The 21,000-nt window shown below is 42.8% G+C and overlaps 1 protein-coding gene across 1 annotated transcript; it reads right to left on the bottom strand.

Annotated features, from left to right (window-relative positions):
* Positions 1 to 1,159: 1,159 nt before the first annotated feature.
* Positions 1,160 to 14,091, bottom strand: C4H1orf52 (chromosome 4 C1orf52 homolog). Its single transcript, XM_044004586.1, has 3 exons — positions 13,704 to 14,091; positions 12,881 to 13,085; positions 1,160 to 1,619 (listed from the first exon to the last, which is right to left on the bottom strand). The coding sequence occupies exons 1-3, from the start codon at positions 13,983 to 13,985 to the stop codon at positions 1,549 to 1,551; spliced, it is 558 nt and encodes a 185-aa protein (XP_043860521.1). The 5' UTR covers positions 13,986 to 14,091; the 3' UTR covers positions 1,160 to 1,548.
* Between the last annotated feature and the right edge of the window lie 6,909 nt (positions 14,092 to 21,000).

The following is a 21,000-nucleotide window of genomic DNA, read 5'->3' as shown; positions in this document are numbered from 1 at the left end:
TTGATCATCTTAACAGAAGAATGCAAAGGGAAGGGAAGAATACACTGCACAGGATGTGGGAGAAGAAGGATGTGAAAAATTATTACACATAATCAGGGTGTGAAGTAAAAAAAAACTATGTAAAGAAGGAGAAAGGTGTAGGGGGGACCTCACTCTCATTTGAACTGGGCAAAGGAGGGAAAAAACACATATGGTTGAATCTTTATTGTTGTTCAGTCATTCTGGTCGTGTCCATGACCCCATTTGGGGTTTTCTTGGCAAAGATACTAGAGTGGTTTGGTATTCCTTCCCTGGATCGCTCATTTTACATATGAGAAACTGAGGCAAACAGGGTTAAGTGATTTGCCCAGGATCACAGAGCTAGTAAATGTCTGAGGCCAGATTTGAATTCAGGGCTTTCTGACTCCAAGCCTAGAGCTCTATCCACTGCACCACCTAGCTGCTCATATAGAATACAAATCATTCAAGAGAGAAACAGGAAGGAAAGGGGAAAAGGAAGGGGAGTTAAGAGAAAGGGTAGATTAAGGGAGTGATTAGTTCTCAGCAGAACAAACTCTACAGATGTACAAAAATACTGATAAGAGCTTTTTGGGATGGCAAACTTAAGGGGAACCACATACCAAATGGGGAAGAGTATATAAATGTGTGAGAAAACTATTGTGTTGTAAGAAATGACGAAGAGAAATCCATGAGGATTTGTACGAACAGATGAGGAGTGAGATGTCAGAACCAGGTGAGCAATTTACCCACTGACAACAATATTGTAAAGACAAACAACTTTGAAAGACCTAGGACCTCTGACCAAGGAAGAGATGCAATTCCAGAGTGCTCATGATGAAATTCACCTGCTGAGAGAGGTGATGGATTCAGAGTGCAGACTGAGACACGCTTTTGAATATGGCCAATATGGAAATGTGGCAAAGTCTGGGAATACAAAGACAAAAATGAAGCAGTCCCTGCCCTTAAGGAGTTTTCTCTACTTCATCTAAAACCTAATACAGGTGCCTAATAAATGTCTGTTGAACTGAACTAAATATTTCTGTGGATTAGCATCTTAGAAGGTGGGTATTGATGGTAGCCACCAATTTGAATTTTGTCAGTATATGAATTTAAAGTGAGGTAATGAAGGTAATATTGAATAAGTAATTTTATTTCCATGATCTATTTACACTATACAAACATTTTGGAAAAGCACCTCATCAGTTCACAGTACATATACAACATATTTACTTTAAAATACATTCTCTTATAAAAGGTTCCAAAAAACAATGGCAGGTCAACAAATAATAAAATTCTCAGAGCAAGTCACTAATTTTGCGAGGGCCCCAGTGTTTCCACCAAGAACGATAATTTCCACAATCACAAAGTCACAATATTTGAAATGATTATGAGTTTTTAATGAAACTTTAATCCTTCTGTGGAAAGTTTCTACTGCTGGACTAACTTGTGTGCTTTCCAAAAAGGAAGATGCTTTATGGAAATTCCCACTACTGTCTGGATTTCAAACAGCACATTTACCACTCCAATGTTCACAGGATGCACTCTCTCCTACTTTTTCTTCTTTCCTTGTTCAGTTTCCACTTTACGTTTTTTTGAAGTAGGTTTGTCTTTTTCATCATCTTTAAAAAGGAAAGAAAATTGTTTTGATCAGTAATTGTGAATATATGTAGTTCACACCAGAAATTCCATTACTATTGCCTTTCATATTCATGACTACAGTGACTAAATATCTCCCAAAGCTAATTTGCAAAAAATGAAAACACATTCCTTTACTTCAGTAAAGTAAAACATTGAAAACAAAGCAACCTTTCATTTGAAGTATTTTAAGCACACTAATTAAATTATTTATAGTAGTATAATTTAAAGGCCACTATCAGGAGATTAGAAAGTTTATTTTCTTTCCCCTGATCTTACAGTTAACTTACATAATATCATACAGTATATGTTTTTGCATGACAGTGGAGTGATCAGGACCACTACTTACAATAATGAGACACTCTTTCCTTAACTACTAGTAATCTAGGCCTGGAAAAAACCTTTCTAGTGCAGCCCCCTGCATTTTTTGTAGATGAGGAAACAGGCACAGAGAAAGGAAGTGACTTGCCTGAGATCACATAGGTGGGTAATGGAACCAGGATTTGAACTCAGGTCTCCCAATTCCCAATTCAAATACTTTTCTTCCTATTATACTTTACAAGCTACTTTTTCTTATTCAAGGACACGTCTATCATAGAATCATTGATCTAAGGCTGGGAAGGGACCTCAGGGGCATCTAGTCCAAATGAAGAATCAGAGGCATGGAAATGTGTAGACATTTGCCTCAGGCCACCCAGGCAGAAACAGGATCTGAACCTTGGTCCACTGAGTCTGCCTTCTTTTCTCTGTACTGTGCTGCCTTTGTAACTTTTAAATGGTTAAATGGCTTTCCATGAACAATCTTCCTTGTTCCAACTTGTTTTCTTTGCTGCTCATAAGAAAAATATAAAATCAAGGGAACAAACCACTTTATACTTTGGGACTAGAGTAAGTTACTCATAGTTATGGGTTATATAATCAATCAATGGCATACTATAATCCAGGTACTGTGCTAAGTAGTGCTGCGCCTGAAGTCAGGAAGACTCATCTTCTTGAGTTCAAATCTGGCCTCAGATACTTACTAGCTGTGTGACCCTGGGCAAGTCACTTACCCCTGTCTGCCTCAGTTTCCTCATCTATAAAATGAGCTGCAAAAGAAAATGGCCAGTATCCTTGCCAAGAAAACCCCAAATAAGGTCATGAAGGGTCGGATATGACTAAAATGACTGAACAACAGCTCTGCTAGTGCCAACACCAATGTCCAAACAATCTGCATTGCTCATACTGTAACATTTTCCCTTCTATACAGGGTACACAAGATAAGATGGTGTCAGAATAGGTTCCCAACACACAATTATAAGTCACTTTCCCTGCATCCAAGTTCCTATGATTTAGTTTCTGAGCCAAGTGTTATAGGCCCCCATAAGTTACTTGGTGTTTCTCCTATTCCATTTCATCTCTGTGCCTTTGTTTTTTTTTGTTTGTTTGTTTGGTTTTTTTTGGTGAGGCAATTGCGGTTAAGTGACTTGCCCAGGGTCACACAGCTAGTAAGTGTCAAGTGTCTGAGGCCGGATTTGAACTCAGGTACTCCTGAATCCAAGGCCAGTGCTTTATCCACTGCGCCATCTAGCTGCCCCTATCTCTGTGCCTTTGTATTGGCTATGCCCCATATCTTCAACAAGGTTCTCACCTCTGCCTCTTAGTTTTCTAGCTTCTTTCAAGACTCATCTCAGAGTTCTTTTTTTTTTTTTTAACTGAGGCAATTGGGGTTAAGTGACTTGCCCAGGGTCACACAGCTAGTAAGTGTTAAGTGTCTGAGGATGGATTTGAACTCAGGTCCTCCTGAATCCAGGGCCAGTGCTTTATCCACTGCGCCACCTAGCTGCCCCGCCACCTAGTTGCCCCAAGACTCATCTCAAAGGCTATATTCTGCCGAAGGCCTTTTCTGGTATTCCCTGCCCTAGCTGCTCCAACCCTTACTCCATAACCTTCCCCTCGGAGATTAGCTCCCATCTACTCTCTCTATATCTTGTATCTCCCAATTATTTACACAATGTTAGGATGTGGGCTCCTGGAGGGGCTATTTTGGTCTTTCTTTGTAACCCTAGTGCTTACCACAGTACCTGGCATGTAATAAGTGTTTAATAAATCATGCTGAGTAACTGACACACTCTCTCCAAGATCACCAACGACATCTTAATTGCTAAACCTCAAGCTTTTTCTCAAATTTCATTTCCCTTCAGTTTTCTGAAGCGCCTGAGCTTACTCTTCCTAGGTACTGTCCCATTGGTGACTTGGCTTCTGTGATGGTGCTCTCTCAGTCCCCAGCCCCTAAGTGTGGCTTCAAGCCCACACTGTCTCTCCAAAAACTCCCCTTTTCATCCCAAATGCTCACAGGACTTCAAGGATGACCTCTGCACAGATCTAGCCCCAGCTAATCATTAGCTCCTTTCACGTTTCTAGGCATTACTGGAAATGTCCACTTGGATGTTCCAAGAACACGTAAACGGGTCAAAAATGGATTCAACACCTTCTCTTCCTCCCAACTCCCCTATTTCTGTTGATGGAATCACTGTCTTTCAGGTTCCAAGATCTCACCATGGTCCCACTCAGACGCCAAGTCTTTAATCCTCCCACCCCAAGGCTTTTCACCTCTGAGGCCGATCTACCTCACGGTCACCACCCAAGGTTCACGGTCTTACCATCTCTTCCTGGGACCGCTGGGAGAATCTATCTCCCTGCTTCCATCTATCCTACATGCAGATGATCTTCCTAATGCACAAACATTTCATGTGCCACTCGAGTTTAAAAACGTTATTCCATATTGCCTCTGAGATAAAACAAAAGAAAACAAAGAACCCACAAAGCTCTTCAGCCTGGCATTTAGCTCCCTCTCCCATCTGGCTCCAGCCTCATTTTACACTCTTCCCCTCCAGCCAAACTGGATTACCTGCTGTTCCTCACACTGGACATGGGATCTCACATCCTTGGGCATTCTAGCAGGCCACCATACCTGCCTAGAATGCACGTCCTCCTCTCTATGTGTTAAAATCCTTTGCTTCCTTCAGGATTCTTTCTGGTACCATCTCCTCTGTAATGGCTCCCTGGCTGGGGAGGGGAGGAGAAATATATATGGAAATGAATGTGACAAAAAACATGGCACTGATTTTAAAAAAGGAAACAGGAAAATCTGGACAAAATGTTGGTTTAAGTAAAAAGACAATGAGTTCCATTTTAGAAACACTGAGTTTAACATGTCAGTAGGACACCCAGGCAGAGATGTCCAGCTGAAGGACTAAAGTTCAGGAAAGAGAGAGTTTAGGGCAGAATATCTAGATTTGGCAGTAAGATTCTGCAACCAAGTGTGTGAAATATCTACAAGACAAAATGCTACATGAGAACCAAGAGGGGAAATCATTACTGACTGGAGGCTTCTGTTGACTCTAAAGGATTCAAGGAAAAGAACTGGGTTTTAAACTAATGAGGGGGAGGGAGTTAATTCCAGGAATCAGGATGAGTAAAGGCATAGAGGTAAGAGGACAGAGCATGAGAGAGAAGCGAAGAGGAGTTCAATTTAGATGGAAAATCGAAGAGATAAAGAGGACTAATAGTACATAAGGCTAGTAACAGACTGCTTGGTACTCGATGGTAGAGGGTCCTGAATGCCAGCCAGATGGGTTTGAACGTGACCTGAATGGTGATAGGGGGCCACAGAAGACTTTTTGAGCAGAGAAATATCATGACTAGACTTTTTAGAAAGATTATTCTAGCAGCAGTTTGAGACACACTCGAACAAGGACAGTGTGAGGTTAGAAATCCTAATAAGAGACTACTGGGGCAGCTAGGTGACACAGTAGATAGAGCACCAGCCCTGGAGTCAGGAGGACCTGAGTTCAAATCTGGCCTCAGACACGTGACACTTACTAGCTGTGTGACCCTGGGCAAGTCACTTAACCCTCATTGCCCCGCAAAAAAAAGAGAGAGAGAGAGAGAGAGAGAGAGAGAGAGAGAGAGAGAGAGAGAGAGAGAGACTACTACAGTATTAGGTGGATGATAATGAGCTAAGGTTGTGACAGTGAAAAAATTAGGGAATTACTAAAAAAAGGTAACATGGTATAGTGAAAATAACAAAGGACTCAAGGAGAATTTTGGTTCAAAGCCTATTCTAGTCTCTAACCAGCTTTGTGACCTTGGAAAAGTTGCTTGCCTTCTCTGGGTCTCAGTTTTCTCATCCATAAAATGGAAGGATTAGACTAGCCAGATTCTAAATTCCACCCCTCAATCCTATGATGCTAAGATGCTGGAGATGGAATAGACAAGGCTTGGTAACTAAGTTCACAAGATCATTGATTTAGAACTGGAAAGGATCATAAGATCATAGAACTAACTATAGGAAGTATCTCAGAGATGATAAAGTCCCAATTCCCCATTTTATTAAAGAAGAGCAAGCTTAGGTCCAAAGAGGTCATACAGATAGTAAGCAGCCAAGCCCAGATCTAAACCCAGGTCCAGTGACCAAGAGGAAAAGGAAGGGTTAAAGATAACCCATAATACCCAGGTTACCAATCAGGAGACAGCTAAGGGTAGTGCCAATATTGAGGACAATAAATAATGGTTTGGGGACAAGGGGAATTAAGATGTATTAGCTAAACAGAACAGTAGAGACGCCAGCAATGGTGTGTTTATAAAGCACTACCAATTTATCTGAGCAGTATGACAAAGTGGTTTTATTCAGTAATCCATAATACTACTGTTATTACTAACACTTTTGCAACCCATATACAGAAACAGGGTCTTTTCAATTGATCAGAGAATCCTGAATTAAAATTTAAGGGGATCACAGGAATCCTCTAATTTAAACACCCTCATTTTCTTTTTTCCCCCCTTAAAAATAATTTTACAGCATTTGCTTTCATATCACCTACATTTGTCAGTGTATCCTAGCCCTTCACAGAGAGTCATCCTTTATCATAAAAAAGAAGAAAAAACAAGGTCAGCAGAATTAACCAAGACACTGAAAACAATCCTGATATTATCTGAGGTGCTCCATATCCATAGGTGCTCACCTCTTCTTTGGGACTGCTTGGCTATTATAATTTTGCAGCACTTAGTTTCAATTGTTTTGTTGTTGTTTCTTCCTTTTAAATTGTGGCAAATCATTGTGAATATTGTTCTGGCTCTGTTTAGTTCACTTTGCATCAGTTTATATGTCTTCCCAGGTTTCTCTGATTTCATCAGTCTACCTTCTTACAGCAAAGGCAATATTCCATTACATTCATGTACTGTATTTTCCCAATCAAAGGGCTTCTACTTTGTTTCTAATTCTTTACTAAGACAAAAAGTGCTACTGTAACTATTTTGGTGCATAAGAGGCCTTTGTTTTTATCACTGACCTCCTTGAAATGTATGCCTAACAGTGGAATCTCTGGGTCAAAGAATATAGGCCTTTTATTCACTTTCTTAGCATAGTTCTAAATTGCTCGCCAGAATGGTTAGAACAATTCGCAGCTCCAAGTCATGTTATAAGTGTGCTCATTTTTCAACAACTGTTCCAATATTAAGCATTCTCAATTTTTTTTTTTTTTTAGTGAGGCAATTGGGGTTAAGTGACTTGCCCAGGGTCACACAGCTAGTAAGTGTTAAGTGTCTGAGGCTGGATTTGAACTCAGGTACTCCTGACTCCAGGGCCAGTGTTCTATCCACTGCACCATCTAGCTGCCCCAAGCATTCTCAATTTTATCATCTTTGCCAATTTGCTGGGTACTAGTTGGAATTTCAGAGTTGTTTTGATTTGCATATCATAATTAGGGATTTGTAGCATTTTTTCACATGATTGTTAATGAATCAGTATTTACAAGCACCTACTATATGCTAGGCAGTGGAGATACAAGTACAAAGATGAGATAATCCCCACTTTCAAAGAGCTAACATTCTAATGAGGGAGATGACAAATGTGGAACTGAATATGTACAGCCAAGGGCAGCTAGGTGGTGCCTTAGATAAAGCACCAGTCTGGATTCAGGAGGACCTGAGTTCTGTAATGATTGGAATGACGCCACCTGCTGGAGACTTACTGTAGAAAAGCTCCGCCATGAAGGAAGGTCTTTGAGAGTAGGACCATGTGTCTTTTCTTTGGTGTCAGGAAGTGACATTTGCTGGTGGGAGATCTAGGCCTTTTCTTCTCTCTTTACCAAATTCTTATTCTTCTTAATAAATGCTTAAAAGCCTAACTCTTGCTAAAGCTTATAATTTATTGGCGACCACTCAGATATTTTAGACAGTTTAGCTAGAATTTTAGCCTTAACAGTTCAAATCCGACCCTGGACACGTGACACTTCCTAGCTGTGTGACCCTGGGCAAGTTACTTAACCCTCACTGCCCTGCAAAAACAAACAAACAAACCCAAAAAACAAAATTGAAAATGTACAGCCTATTTGCAATTCTTCTTTTGACAGCTGTTCACCTACTTTGACTACTTACCTACTGGGGAAATGCTTTTGATCTTACATTTGGGTTAATTCCCTATATAGTATGGATATCAAACGTTTGTCATAAAGATTTTATTTCCTAGATCAACCACTTTCCATCTTATCTTAGTTGCATTAGTTTTATTGTTGCAAAAACTTTTCTTACCAGCCCCTCATTTTTACACTTTCCTTTCAACAGCTCTGTAAAGTAGGTAGTGTAGGCAGGTATTATCATCCTTATTTTAAAGATGGGAAAAATATGACCCAACATAGTAAATTGATTTGTACAAAGGTATTCAGCTAGATAATGGGAGAGGTCATTTCTAAATCAGGTTTGCCTAGTGAGACTTCTATTAGTGGTAAAATAAATTTAGAAAGTACTTTATAACTGCCAAGTAATAAGATACAGATTTTTTTTTTATTACACTTGAAAATCCAATCTTTTTATTGATACATGGTATGTTTTGAGACTACATAGATCAATCTGCAAATCTGTCTCAATTCGGATGACTGCTATTCCTTGAGGAACAACTCAAAAAAGCCTGCTCTATTGATGTTGTATCAATCATATCCTCTTCCTATTGGGGGGCGGGGGTGTCAAATCCTTTTCAATTTAGAGACTCAGTCATAATGTCTATTGAGTTACTGCTACCTAGTGACAGGCGATAAACATTTGCTTAAAGAATGTAGCTCCTGAAGAAGGAAAAGTGAAAATCAAAAATAGATTCTGTTTGTTATTATGGGATACCATAAGCTATTTGACCCTAAGAAAGTGGGATTCAAATAAATTCAAACAGCTATCTAGTAAAGTCAACTCCTAAGTACCCAGCAGACAGAGATTAGAAACCAGCCATTGTCAGAGTGGGTCCCACCTCTACTGACAGGCTGCAAGCCTTGCTTCCCAGTTGAGCAAGAGCAGTCAGCCAGAGCAATGGGCATATTCTAGAACTCATCTTCACTCACCAAGGCTTCATACCGCCTGTGTATGAAGCTCTGACTGTCCTCTGACCACACTTCCTATCCTGCACCTCTCTCTATCCTTCACCCATTCTTCATTCTCACAGCAACCTCCAATCACACCATCCTGACTGCTTCTCCAGCCATCACCTCGGACCTGCCTTCCCTTCTGCCCCCTACAGAAGCTTTATCCTGCAGTTAATTAGGCCAACTTGACACCATCTTCTACCCTTGAGTCACTTGACACTTGTCTTATGAGCACTCATTCTTCCCTAAACCGGGGTGGGGTTACTTTCACCGTTAGCTCTCTTTACTCCTCCTACTCATGCTGCTAAACACTGATTAAGGAAGTCATAGGACATTAGGGCATCTCTCTTTGCAAGCCAATCCTTTTACCTCCTGACTCTCTAACCCACTCCCCTCAGTGTCTGTTCCAAACTTCCTCCTCTCAAGCCACCTGTACCTTCCTCCCTTCCTCTCAGTAAATGACCTTACTAACAGAGAAAAGTTGAGCTCATCCTTTGCAAGCTCTTTCTTCTCTCCCCCTACTACATTGCAAATCACCTCAACATCACTCCAACACAACTCCTTTGCTCTAGTCTCAACTACAAACCCCTGTACTCGAGTCTTTGCTCTTGTCCCCTCTCATCCCCTCTAGGACTCCCTGGCCATGTTCCAGTCATGCTGCTGTGCCCTAGCCTCTCCTGGGCACTCCAGCTCTGCCCTCCACCTGTGAGTTCTTGGATGCTGAGAATACTCACCCTGATGCCAGGATGGAATACATTTCCCTCCCCATTCCACCTTTTAGAATCCCTAAATTCCCTCAAATCTCAGCTCAAGTTTCACACCAAGCCAATAATAAGCATTTATTAAATGCTGAGCACTGTGTGCAATCCTGGGGATACCAGATAAAACTGAGGCAGCCCCTTCCCTCAAGAAGCTTATATTCTAGTAGCAGAGACAAATATGTACATTTATAAGTAAAATACATACAAGGTCATTTTGTGGGGAGAAGGTGACACCAGCTAGGAGGAAAGGATCAGGAGAGGCTTTGTGTACTGACTTTTGGAGGAAACCAAGTATTTAAGTGGTAAAGGTAAGGAAGAAGTCCATTCCAGGCATAGAGGGCAGCCAGGGCAAACAGAGAGTCAAGAGATACGAATGAAAGACAGTTTGGCTGGGCCATTGAGTGAGTATATAAGGAGGCTAGAAAAGTCAGCTGGATGGCCTGATTCCCTCCTCATTGCTTCAAAGTACCCTCACCCCAGAAATCCCATACTCAATATCTGTTTAGTGTTTAATTTTCTACGCACATATTGTTTCCCCCAATAGAATCTAAGTTCTTTGAGATATAGACTGTTTCATTTTTATCTTGGCATTCCAAATGTTTGGCACAGTGCTTGACACCAGGGACTAGTGCTGGAAAAAATCTCAGATACCTTAATTTTAAGAATTAAGAAACTGTGGCCCAATATGGTTAAATAACTTACCCAAGGTCACAAAGGAAGTGTCAGAGGTAAGATCTGAATACAGGTCCTCTGACTTCAAAGCTAGTGCTCTTTCCAATACAGTGCTAGCTCTTTATTAAGTGCTTGCTTGCTTGATGAATGAATGATCGAACAAAAGTGGACAGTCTTCATGAGTTATTATCATTGAAAAATCACAATTAAACTATTGATGAACCTTGCCTCCCTTAGGTAGTCTGAGGTCACATTTGAACTCAAGAAAATGAATCTTTCTGGTTCCCAGCTCAGTGCTCTATCAACTATCTAGCTTTCCTATGATAAAACACAGCCATCAACATATGTGTGTATTTTATCTATATGTATGTGTATGTGTATATATACACACACATATACCATATATATATACACACAGCATACATATATGTGTGTACACTCCCATCCCCCTTAGTTAAGAACTCCTGGATTAGAAGGTAGAGGACATATTCACTGTGGTATTGCTGTCATTATTTTGGCTATATGAGCTTTAATAAATCACTCTATGTAGATAAGTAGCAAAGTTTACTTCTACAAAAATGTCAGCAAACTACTGAAGACTAAAATTTATCCCAGAGTTCATTAAGGATAAGAATGTGTCTATTATACATAGTGCCTAACAAGAATAAGGTCACACTAAAGACTTAAAAAATTAAATTTTATGAATTTCTTTCATTTTTTTGCTAGACAGTGCAGTGGATAGAGCATTGGACCTGAAGTCATGAAGACCTGAGTTTGAATCCAGTTTCATACATCTACTAGCTATATGATCCTGGGCAAATCACTTAACCTGCCTGACTCAGTTTCCTCATTTGTAAAATAGGGCTAATAACAGGACCTACCTTCCAGGGTTGTTGCGAAGATAAAATGAAATATTTGTAAAGTGTTTTGCAAACCTTAAAGTGATATATAAATGCTAGTTATTATCATTACTTAGAAACTAATTTTCTAGGACTAGTGGTTAATCTTACTGATTAAACTGAACTCTTCTGTTTTTGTCTGTCCTTGTATGAAGTTCTAAGTTCTCAAGTTCTCAAGAATATAGAAGAATGATATAAGGGAAAAAGTAAAATTCTCCGAGTTATTTGCCTGCAGCATACTGGAAGCACCCAGTTGGAAGAAACCCAAGCTTTTGGTCTTTACTTTGATATAATTCAGGCCATCTCTAGTCTCAGAACTACAGCTCTCATTCTCAGTACCCTTATTGTAGAGATAGAGCTGCTTCCCAGGAATTTCTAAGAGACCAGACCCCCACAGGCTCTGCTTATTCAGCAGGGCATTTTATATAATTTTTAAAGGAACAAAATATTGTATCTATATAAATAACCCACTTCATCTAAGCTCTTTAAATTTCTATGGAGGTATCCAGTTGTTAAACATGTTTCTCAATATATTGAGTGTCAATTATTCATGCGCCTCTGATGTGCTCAGGAAAAACAGAAAGCGGGCTGGAATATGAACTAGGGAGTTATGTTGTCTCAGTTGCCTCCTTTTAAGATTTATTCATAGGCATGACAAGAGCAAAGGAGACCCTTCATTTCAGAATGGCTAGAGATCTGGTTTAAAAAATGACATTTTTTTCACAGGTTGGGTAGATACTTTTCTCACTATCTTCCTGTTACTATTTGGAGTAATGCTCTGTTAAGTTCACTTTTTTTCCCCCCATCCTAATCTTAGTACAACTGTTTTAATGTAAAAAGGTGCCTTTAGTTTTTCACAGCTGCAATCACAAGCAAAGAATAAATAATGGTGTTACCCTGATTATAGAACATCTATAAATCATACTGGATACTGGAGATCTTATTGACCCACAGCAGTGACCTTGGACTTTAGGTGATCAGTCACTTCACTTTAAAACCATCTCAGTGTATTTCTTCTATTGCAAAGACCAAAAATCATCTGAAGATCATCATGAACCACTCTGAAAATTCAGTGATAAAAGCAGCTGGAAAACTGTGCCAAATTTGGAATTAGAAATTCTGGGTTCAGATCTTGGCTCTGCTACTTACTGACTTGGGCAAATCTGGGCTTTAGTTTCCCCCTCTTTAAAATGAGAGGTTGGACTAAGTGGTTTCTGAGCTTCCTTTCAACTCTAAATCTATGTCCTACGATCCTTTTACATGTTTTACATTAATTTCCTTGTTAAAATAGACACACACAAACAGCTGTTGCTCCTTAAAAGAAAACACTATATTTTGAGGCTCCTGGGTTCCAAATCCAAATTTATCACTCCCTGATTCGTGTGACCTTGGACAAGTCACTTAGTCTGAGTTTCATAGTTTCCTCACCTGTAAAACTGGGATAATATCCCCTTTCCCGTGCGTCAGGAAGAATGTGGGGGACCAAAAGCTGTAGAGCTGAAGCCCCATACAAAGTCATTACCTGATTCCAAGGTCTCTTCTCCCTCTGGTAACAGCTTGACTTTGTGGGCATTCTGGGGTGCATCGTCCCCATTGTCCTCGTAGATGTTGGACCACTTTATGGCCATGTCCAGCTCCGGAGGGGGAGGGGGCTTCTTTTCCTTGACGTTGTACGTCTCGGGGGGCGGCACCGCGTTTGTCTTCCAGACTCTGAATTCCTTGGGAGGCTGCAGAGCAAACAGGTTCAGAGTGTGGCAGACAGGCAGCTGCCAGCTGTGCCAGGAGCCGGCATCTTTCTGCCGCCGGGCTCCTTTTACCCAACTCCCCGTCTGCCCGTATAAACTTTACCGAAGCGTCATCCCTGGAGCCCCGGGCTGCGCGGACTGACGGTGCAGTTTCTCCACGGGAATCCCGTTTCGGGGATAGCCCCGAGCCAGGGGTGGCCCCTCCCGGAGACTTCGGGGATCCCCCAAGAATCCCCGACTGCTCTGGGGGTGGTCGTGGGGAAAGGGGTCCGGGGAGGCATCCCCCCTTCTCCCGATAATGGGAGCTTGAGACAAGCGTGACACGAACTCGCAGGGCGGCGTGTCAAGGCAGGGACCCCCTTTGCCCCCAAGAAGCGTGGTCGGGGGTCCCAGGGGAGGGAGCATGAGAGCGGGCCACACATGCAGGTGGGGGGAGCCGCTGCGCGAAGTGCCCTAGTTCAAGGCCCGGCTCTGCCCCTTACTCCCCGTGGGACCCCCCAACCCCAGGTCAGACGGCCTGACCGCCGGGATCCCTCCTGCGGGGGCAGCCCCGGCTTTTCCCTCTGCAGAATGGGCAGCGCAGGGCAGGGGCTCGCTCACCTCCTCGGGCGCCTTCCGGACGTGCCGCTCCCAGTCGATCTGCTTGTTAAGCGGGTTGTAGAGGAAAGCCGGCCGGGACACGCTCCGGAACAGCTCGTCCGGTTTGGGCAGTCGTGTCCCCTCGGCCGCGCCGCCGGCGGCCGGCTTGGCGGGCTCCCGGGCCTCTCGGCCCGCCTCCTCCGGCTCGCTGCCGTCCTCCGAGTCCGACGACGACGAGCCGGAGCTGCTGCTGCCCCCGTAGGCGGCGAAGTACCCGAGCGGGTCCTTCTCCTCAGCGGCCATGGCGGCGAGCGAGAACCCGGCGAGGATCCCGCCGCGATCTCGAACCAGATCCGCCTCCTCTTTCTCGGCTCCCTCAAGGGGAGGCGCAAAGCCGGAAGTGGCAGAGTCGAAGCGGCCCCGCCCGCCCGGCACGTCCCCCGATTGCAGGGAGCCGGAAAAGCCCCGCCTTTGGAGGAAGGAACCGGAGAGGAGGAGGCCCCGCCCATTAAACCAGGAGCTGCTACGGGGAGGAAGCCCCACCCCCTCACTCCGCCTTGGCCCGGAGGTCCCGCCCCTTGAGGAGAGAGGCCACCCAGTCCGGAGAAGTCACGCCCCCCCAGGGGGCGTGAAACTGGGGAGCCCCGCCCCTTGGGGGGGGGAGAGCCATCAAGCTGAAGAAGTCCCACTTCCTCAGCCCGCCCCGGCCCGGAAGTTCCGTCCCTTATCTCCATAATGAGAGACGGCCCTGCTCGAAGCCCCGCCCCCTGAGGAGGTGTGAATGTGTAATGAGGTAAAAGGAGGCGGGGGACTGGGCAGTCCCACTTCTTAGAGGGCGGGAATGGGGCTCAGTCGGTTAAGCCCCGCCCCCTCAACCCCTCGGTACCGCCTCTTGGGGGGGGGGTGAACTGTTTGGCTGAGTTGAAGCCCGGCTCCTAAGATCGCTCCTCGAGGAGGGGCAGAGTGGCCTGGGGAAGCATCGCCCTAAGCTTAGGAAGAGGGGCAACTGGACGGAAGCTGGGGCCGCGCAGTGGATAGTGTCGGGCCTGAAGTCAGGAAGACTAATCTTCTTGAGTTCAAATCCGAACTCAGCAAATCACTTAATCCTGTTTGCCTCAGTTTCCTCATCTCTAAAGTAAGACAAGAAAACCCCCAAAAGGGGTCCTGAAGAGTCGGGAACGACTGAAAGGATTCAACCACAGTTAGGGGCCCCGCCCCGTCCGAACATCTCGGTCACACCCCCTATGGGCGAGCCTCTCAGTGTAGAGAGGAAACCTCGCCCCTTGCCGAGGAAGCCCCGTCCCCTATGGTAATTGACTCTTGAACACCTCGGTCTGTCCCCCTAGTGGAGGAGCCTTGCAATGTAGAGGAGAGTAAGCCGTGCCTCTAGACGGAGTTACCACTCCGTCTAGAGGCGAGGAAGCCCCTCCCCTCAGAATACCTCTTCTCTCCCGGGTGGGTAAACCTCGCAGGATAGAGAGGAAACCCCTCCCCTTGCCGAGGAAGTCCCGCCCCCTAGTGGAGGAGCCTTGCAGTGTAGAGGAGAGGAAGCCGCGCCCCCTAGTGGAGTTACCTCGCGGTCAAAAGGCGAGGAAGCCCCGCCCCTCAGCCCCGGGAAAGCTCCTTCCTGGGCGTGGGAGAAGAGGCAGCGTTAATTGAGGAATCCCCGCCCTAGGGGGAGGGGCTCCACATTCCAGGAAGCTCTGCCCCTGAGACTGGGGGGCGGCCTCACGTGAAGCTCCGCCTTTTCAGGAAACCAGGAACTCCTTAAGGGAGTCCCTGGCCCTTGACCTTCCCCCTCTTCACCCCGGTCCTCTCCTCCGCCCCGTCCCCCCAACCAAGGGGCCCATACCTGCAGAGGCAGAGGGATAAAACGGAAGCAGCCCGGGCTCAAATCCTGGCTCGGCTTAGTTCCAGTGTGACCTCGAGGCCGTCACAGCCTCGGACTCATCTCTAAAATGTCACGCACGAGATTATCTCTAGAGACCCCTCCAGCTCTTCATCTGTTATCCTTAGACCCATTCATTCTGGGCAAGGTCCTAGAAGACCGTGCTAGATACGTTGTGAGACAGCAAGACCGGACTGGGGTCAGGAAAACTAGAGCTCAAGTTCCGAAAGACGGAACAGCTGTATGAACTTGGGCAAACCTCTATGTGCTTCCAAAAACCGCCCTGGGACTGAATCAAAGGCAGCTCACAATCGGCTCTGGGTCTATGACTAGCGAGATTCCGTGCATCATTTAGTTAGTTGCTGTTAAGGCCACTTGACAGATGAACTTGTCTTCACTCTTACAATAGCCTAACTGGTCTTGTCTTGGATTATCCAATCGACTTCATAGAGCTGTAAAAATGACATTAATACTAACATGACTCCAGTTGTCTGCTTGGGACAAAATACAAATTTCTTATCATGGTACTTAAGGTCTTCCACACTTGGAAATCGCCTACCAATTTAGGGTTTTTTGTTTTGTTTTGTTTTTTTGGTGAGGCAATTGGGGTTAAGTGACTTGCCCAGGATCACACAGCTATAGTAAGAGTTAATTGTTTGAGGTCGGATTTGAACTCAGGTCCTTCTGAATCCAGGGTCGGTGCTCCATACACTACATTACCTAGCTGCCCCTTGCCTACCAATTTAGGATTATTTCAAGGGACCTGTTTATGCGTTCCATTCTATGGACAAAAGCTATTCCTGCTTTCGTCCCCAAGACTTACCAAGCGACACCCATTTGAACATCAATCCTATGTGAATCCTGTTTGCTTATTCAAATCCTTCTAATCAAGTCCCAGCTCAGGTGTGTGATGTTTAAAATCTAAATTGTGGTAGCCTTAAATTAACAAGCTTCAGTACCAGTCTTTGGGCATTAAACATTTATTAAAGCATACAGATATTTACAAGGAGTTCAGAAAGTTAAGAAAAAGAAGTCCTACCTAGCCTAGAGTTCCAGCCTGGTTGGGTTCTTCCTCAAGTCTTCCTCCAGAGCCTGCTTTAATCAGGAACTCTCCAGCAAGCTGATTGTGGAAGCTTTTTATAGGTCTGGAACAGAGGTGGTCCTTACACACTGCTTCAAGGTGATTGGTTGCTGTCCTCCAAATCCATTGGCTTTGAAGGTGTTCTCAAACTGAGTTCACAGTCTAGTTTCTGAGAACAATACCTTCTTAAGGGCTAGCCAGGAATGATTACAATCCAGTTAACTTGAAGTAGGCTTAATCAGCAGTCAATCACTCTCACTTGATTCAATCAGTATAGATTAATCTCCAGGTGGGTCTTTGAGTATCTGCTAAATCCCATTATTTCATCACAGGTGTAAACTTGAATTCTTCGAAGACCCCTCTTCTAGACCTAGTTTCACTTCACAACTCAGTTATTGCTCCTTCCCCAAATTCTCTTGGAGCACTCACTCTGCCCTTTCCTATATCAAATTCTACCAATTATATTTGTGAGAATCAGTGACGGTGGATTGAGGGTTAAGCCTTCAGGTCAGGAAGACATGGATTCCAATTCTGCCTCTAACATCAAACCTCTTCATGTCCCCTCTAAAATTCATTCCAAATTACCAGTAACTTATCAGTCTTCAGCTTGTTTCTATACTGGGAGCTCCTCACATAAAAGAAATCACAGGTTCAGAAACTGTCCCTCAAGGAAAAAAAAAATAAAGAAACACCTACATGTCCCTTATTATAAATTTGTAATTTATCATAGATGTATTCTTACTATCAAAGATTTAGATTGAATAAGTGGAAAAATTAGTAGAGTAGTAACCAACAAGAGCCAAAGCAAATGTAACTATTATATTTGTAGGCATCCTCATTCGAGGTGGCCAGTGGTTGGAAGTGGTTTGGCTAGAATGGAAAAATATGGAAGATAGGAAGGTGGGGGTGACCTTGGATGTTGGAGACAGCCAATTAACAGAGTCCCTCAAATGCTAAATTGAGGAATTACAATGATTTGCTATTGCTTCTTCTTAAAGCTTTTTTTTTTTTGGGGGGGGGAGGTAATGAAGATTAAGTGACTTGCCCAGGGTCACACAGCTAGTGTCAAGTGTCTGAGGTCAAATTTGAACTCAGGTTCTCCTGAATCAAGGGCCAGTGCTTTATCGACTGCACCACCTAGCTGCCCCCCTTAAATCTTTTTTCAGGTAAAATTTCTAAAATTACTCAGTCCCTCCTGCTACCCATTAAACAAATTAAAAACCACACACCCAAATCTTCAATGTATAAATAGTTCAGCAAAACAAATCCTACATTACCCATGTCCAAAAAAGGTAGCAAATCGATCTTTTTATTATCCAGAGGCATTTAATTTTTATCCTTTTTTTGGAGGCAAAGGATCAAATGTCTTGCCCAGGGTCACACAGTTAGTGTTTGAGGCCTAATTTGAACTTAGGTCCTCCTGACTTCAGGGTCATTGTTCTATCTACTGCACCACCTAGCTGCCCCTCATTCATTTGTACTTGTGATTTATCATTTCATTGATTAGAATCCTAAGGTCTTTCAAAGTTGTTTTTCTCCATATTACCACTGCATAAATTGTTTGGTTCTGTTCACTGTGCTCTGCATCCATTCATAAGTTTACTTTGAAATTGTCCATTTCATTATGTTACAACAATTTTCAGTTAATCACATACCACTTATTTTGGTCATCAACCAAGAGGACACTTTGGTTTCTAATTTTTGGATACCACAAAGAAATGCTTTATTTTTCACATACAGCTCCTTTTCTTTTTTTTTTTTCAGTGAGGTAATTGGGGTTAAGGGACTTGCCCAGGGTCACACAGCTAGGAAGTGTTAAGTGTCTGAGGCCGGATTTGAACTCAGGTACTCCTGACTCCAGGGCCGGTGCTCTATCCACTGTGCCACCTAGCTGCCCCCAGCTCCTTTTCTTGATGCCTTTGGGGTATGGGCCTAGTAGTGGCTTAGCTGGATCAAAGGGGGATCCAGTATGGTTATTCGAGGTATAGTTTTACAAATTATTCCCAGAATTACTGGAGCAATTCACAGTTCCATCAAGAGTTACGTTAAAATTTTTATGGCAAGTACTTTTTTTTTTTTTTTTGCAGGGCAGTGAGGGTTAAGTGACTTGCCTAGGGTCACACAGCTAGTAAGTGTCAAGTGTTTGAGGCTGGATTTGAACCCGGGTACTCCTGAATCCAGGGCCAGTGCTTTATCCACTAAAGGCCTCATTTCTAAAATATATAGGGAACTAAATCAAATTTATAAGAATCCAAGTCATTCTCCAATTAAGAAATGGTCAGGGCAGCTAGGTGGCACAGTGGATAATGGAGCACTGGCCCTGGAGTACCTGAGTTCAAATCCAGCCTCAGGCACTTAAAGTACTAGCTGTGTGACCCTGGGGCAAGTCACTTAACCCCAATTGCCTCACTTAAAAAAAAAAAAAAGAGAGAAATGGTCAAAGGATATGAACAAGGCAGTTTTCTGATGAAGAAATTAAAGCTATCTATTGCTATATGAAAAAATGCTCTAAATCACTATTGATTAGAGAGATGCAAATGAAAACAACTATGAGGTACCACCTGACACCTATCAGATTGGCTAAAATGACAAAAAGGGAAAATAATAAATGTTGGAGAAGCTGTGGAAAAATTGGAACACTAATGCATTGTTGGTGGAGCTGTGAACTTATCCAACCATTCTGGAGAGCAATTTGGAATTATGCCCAAAGGGCGATAAAGCTGTGCATACCCTTTGACCCAGCAATACCACTTTTGGGTCTTTTCCCTGAAGAGATCATGGAAAAGGGAAAAGGACCCACGTGTACAAAAATATTTATAGCTGCTCTTTTTGTGGTGGCAAGGAATTGGAAGTTGAGGGGATGCCCATCAATTGGGGAATGGCTGGACAAGTTGTGGTATATGAATGTAATGGAATACTATTGTGCTGTAAGAAATGATGAGCAGGAATTCAGAGAAACCTGGAGGCTCTTGCATGGGCTGATGATGAGTGAGATGAGCAGAACCTGGAGAACATTGTGCACAGTATCATCAACATTGTGTGTTGATCAACTGTGATAGACTAGATTCTTCTCACCAATCCAATGGTACAAAAAAATTTCAAAGGACTCATGATGGAAAAGGCTCTCCAAATGCAGAAAAGAAAAAAAAAGAAACTGTGGAATATGTACGCTGATTGGACCATACTATCTCTTTTGTTTTTGGTGCTGTTGTTTTTCTTTTTGGAGGTTTTTCCTTCTTGCTCTGATTCTTCTTGTATAACATGACTAATGCAGAAATATGTTTAATGTTATATATCAGATTACCTGCTGTCTAAGGGAGGGGGGAGGGAGGGAGAAACATTTGAAATTGGAAATATTATCTAAACAAAGGTTGAAAACCTAAATAAATAAATAAAATTTTAAAATGAAAAAAGAGTTACATTAAAGTGTTGTTTCCCCAGTTCCATTTTGTTATTTTCCTCTTTTGTCATCTTTGGCAGTCTGAGCAAGGTAGAACTTCAAAGTTGCTTTAATTTGCGTTTCTTTAGTGACAATGAATTTTTTCACCCTTTTATTGATAGTTTGGATTTATTCCTTTGAAAACTGATTGTTCACATACTTTGACCATCTATCTATTGGGGAATGGCATAGCCATAGTTTTGAAGCAATTCTTTGTATGTGTCTTGAAAATGATAGCTTTATAGGAGAAATATGTTGCAAAGATCCCACTTACCTACTCCCCTTCTAATTTTTATATTAGATCTGTTTATGTCCAAACTTTTAATTTGTATATATTAAAATTGTCTACTTTATCATGTTCCTATCACTTGTTTAACTCAAATTACTTCTCTACCCATGGATCTGAAAGATAATTTCTCCATTGCTCCTCTAATTTCTGATATGATGTTCTTTATCTACTTTATATCCATTTGGAGCTAATCGTGGCATATGGTTCCTATTACCTCTTGTATTAAATACAGTGTTAAGGTGGGCAATGATGAAGTCATATGTGAAAAACTGACCTGGTACTAGCTCTGTGCTGTTTTTTACAGAAAGTGTCCAAATGACAAATTTTACAAGAACACAGTATTTGTGTTTCAGAAACTTTACTTGGTCAGGCATATGCCACTCAGATGGAAGTGAAGTCCTACCTATTCTCATTGGCTTTTTTCTAGTACTTAACTCCAAAATGTGTTGTTGAGGTTCGTTACTGGTCCAATGGAAGGCAATGGTAAAACATACACATCACTTGAAGGTGAAAAACTTTACAAAAGTATTTACTAAAACACAATTACATGGAATAGTAAAAAATTTGTTTTCATCAGACTTTAGTCATGAAATACTTGAGGAAACTGACATTCAGACTTGG

This window comes from Dromiciops gliroides, chromosome 4 (assembly GCF_019393635.1).
Source record: "Dromiciops gliroides isolate mDroGli1 chromosome 4, mDroGli1.pri, whole genome shotgun sequence".
Lineage (NCBI taxonomy): Eukaryota > Metazoa > Chordata > Mammalia > Microbiotheria > Microbiotheriidae > Dromiciops > Dromiciops gliroides.
Note: the sequence above shows the minus strand (reverse complement) of the source record. Positions and strands in the feature narration are given on the sequence as shown.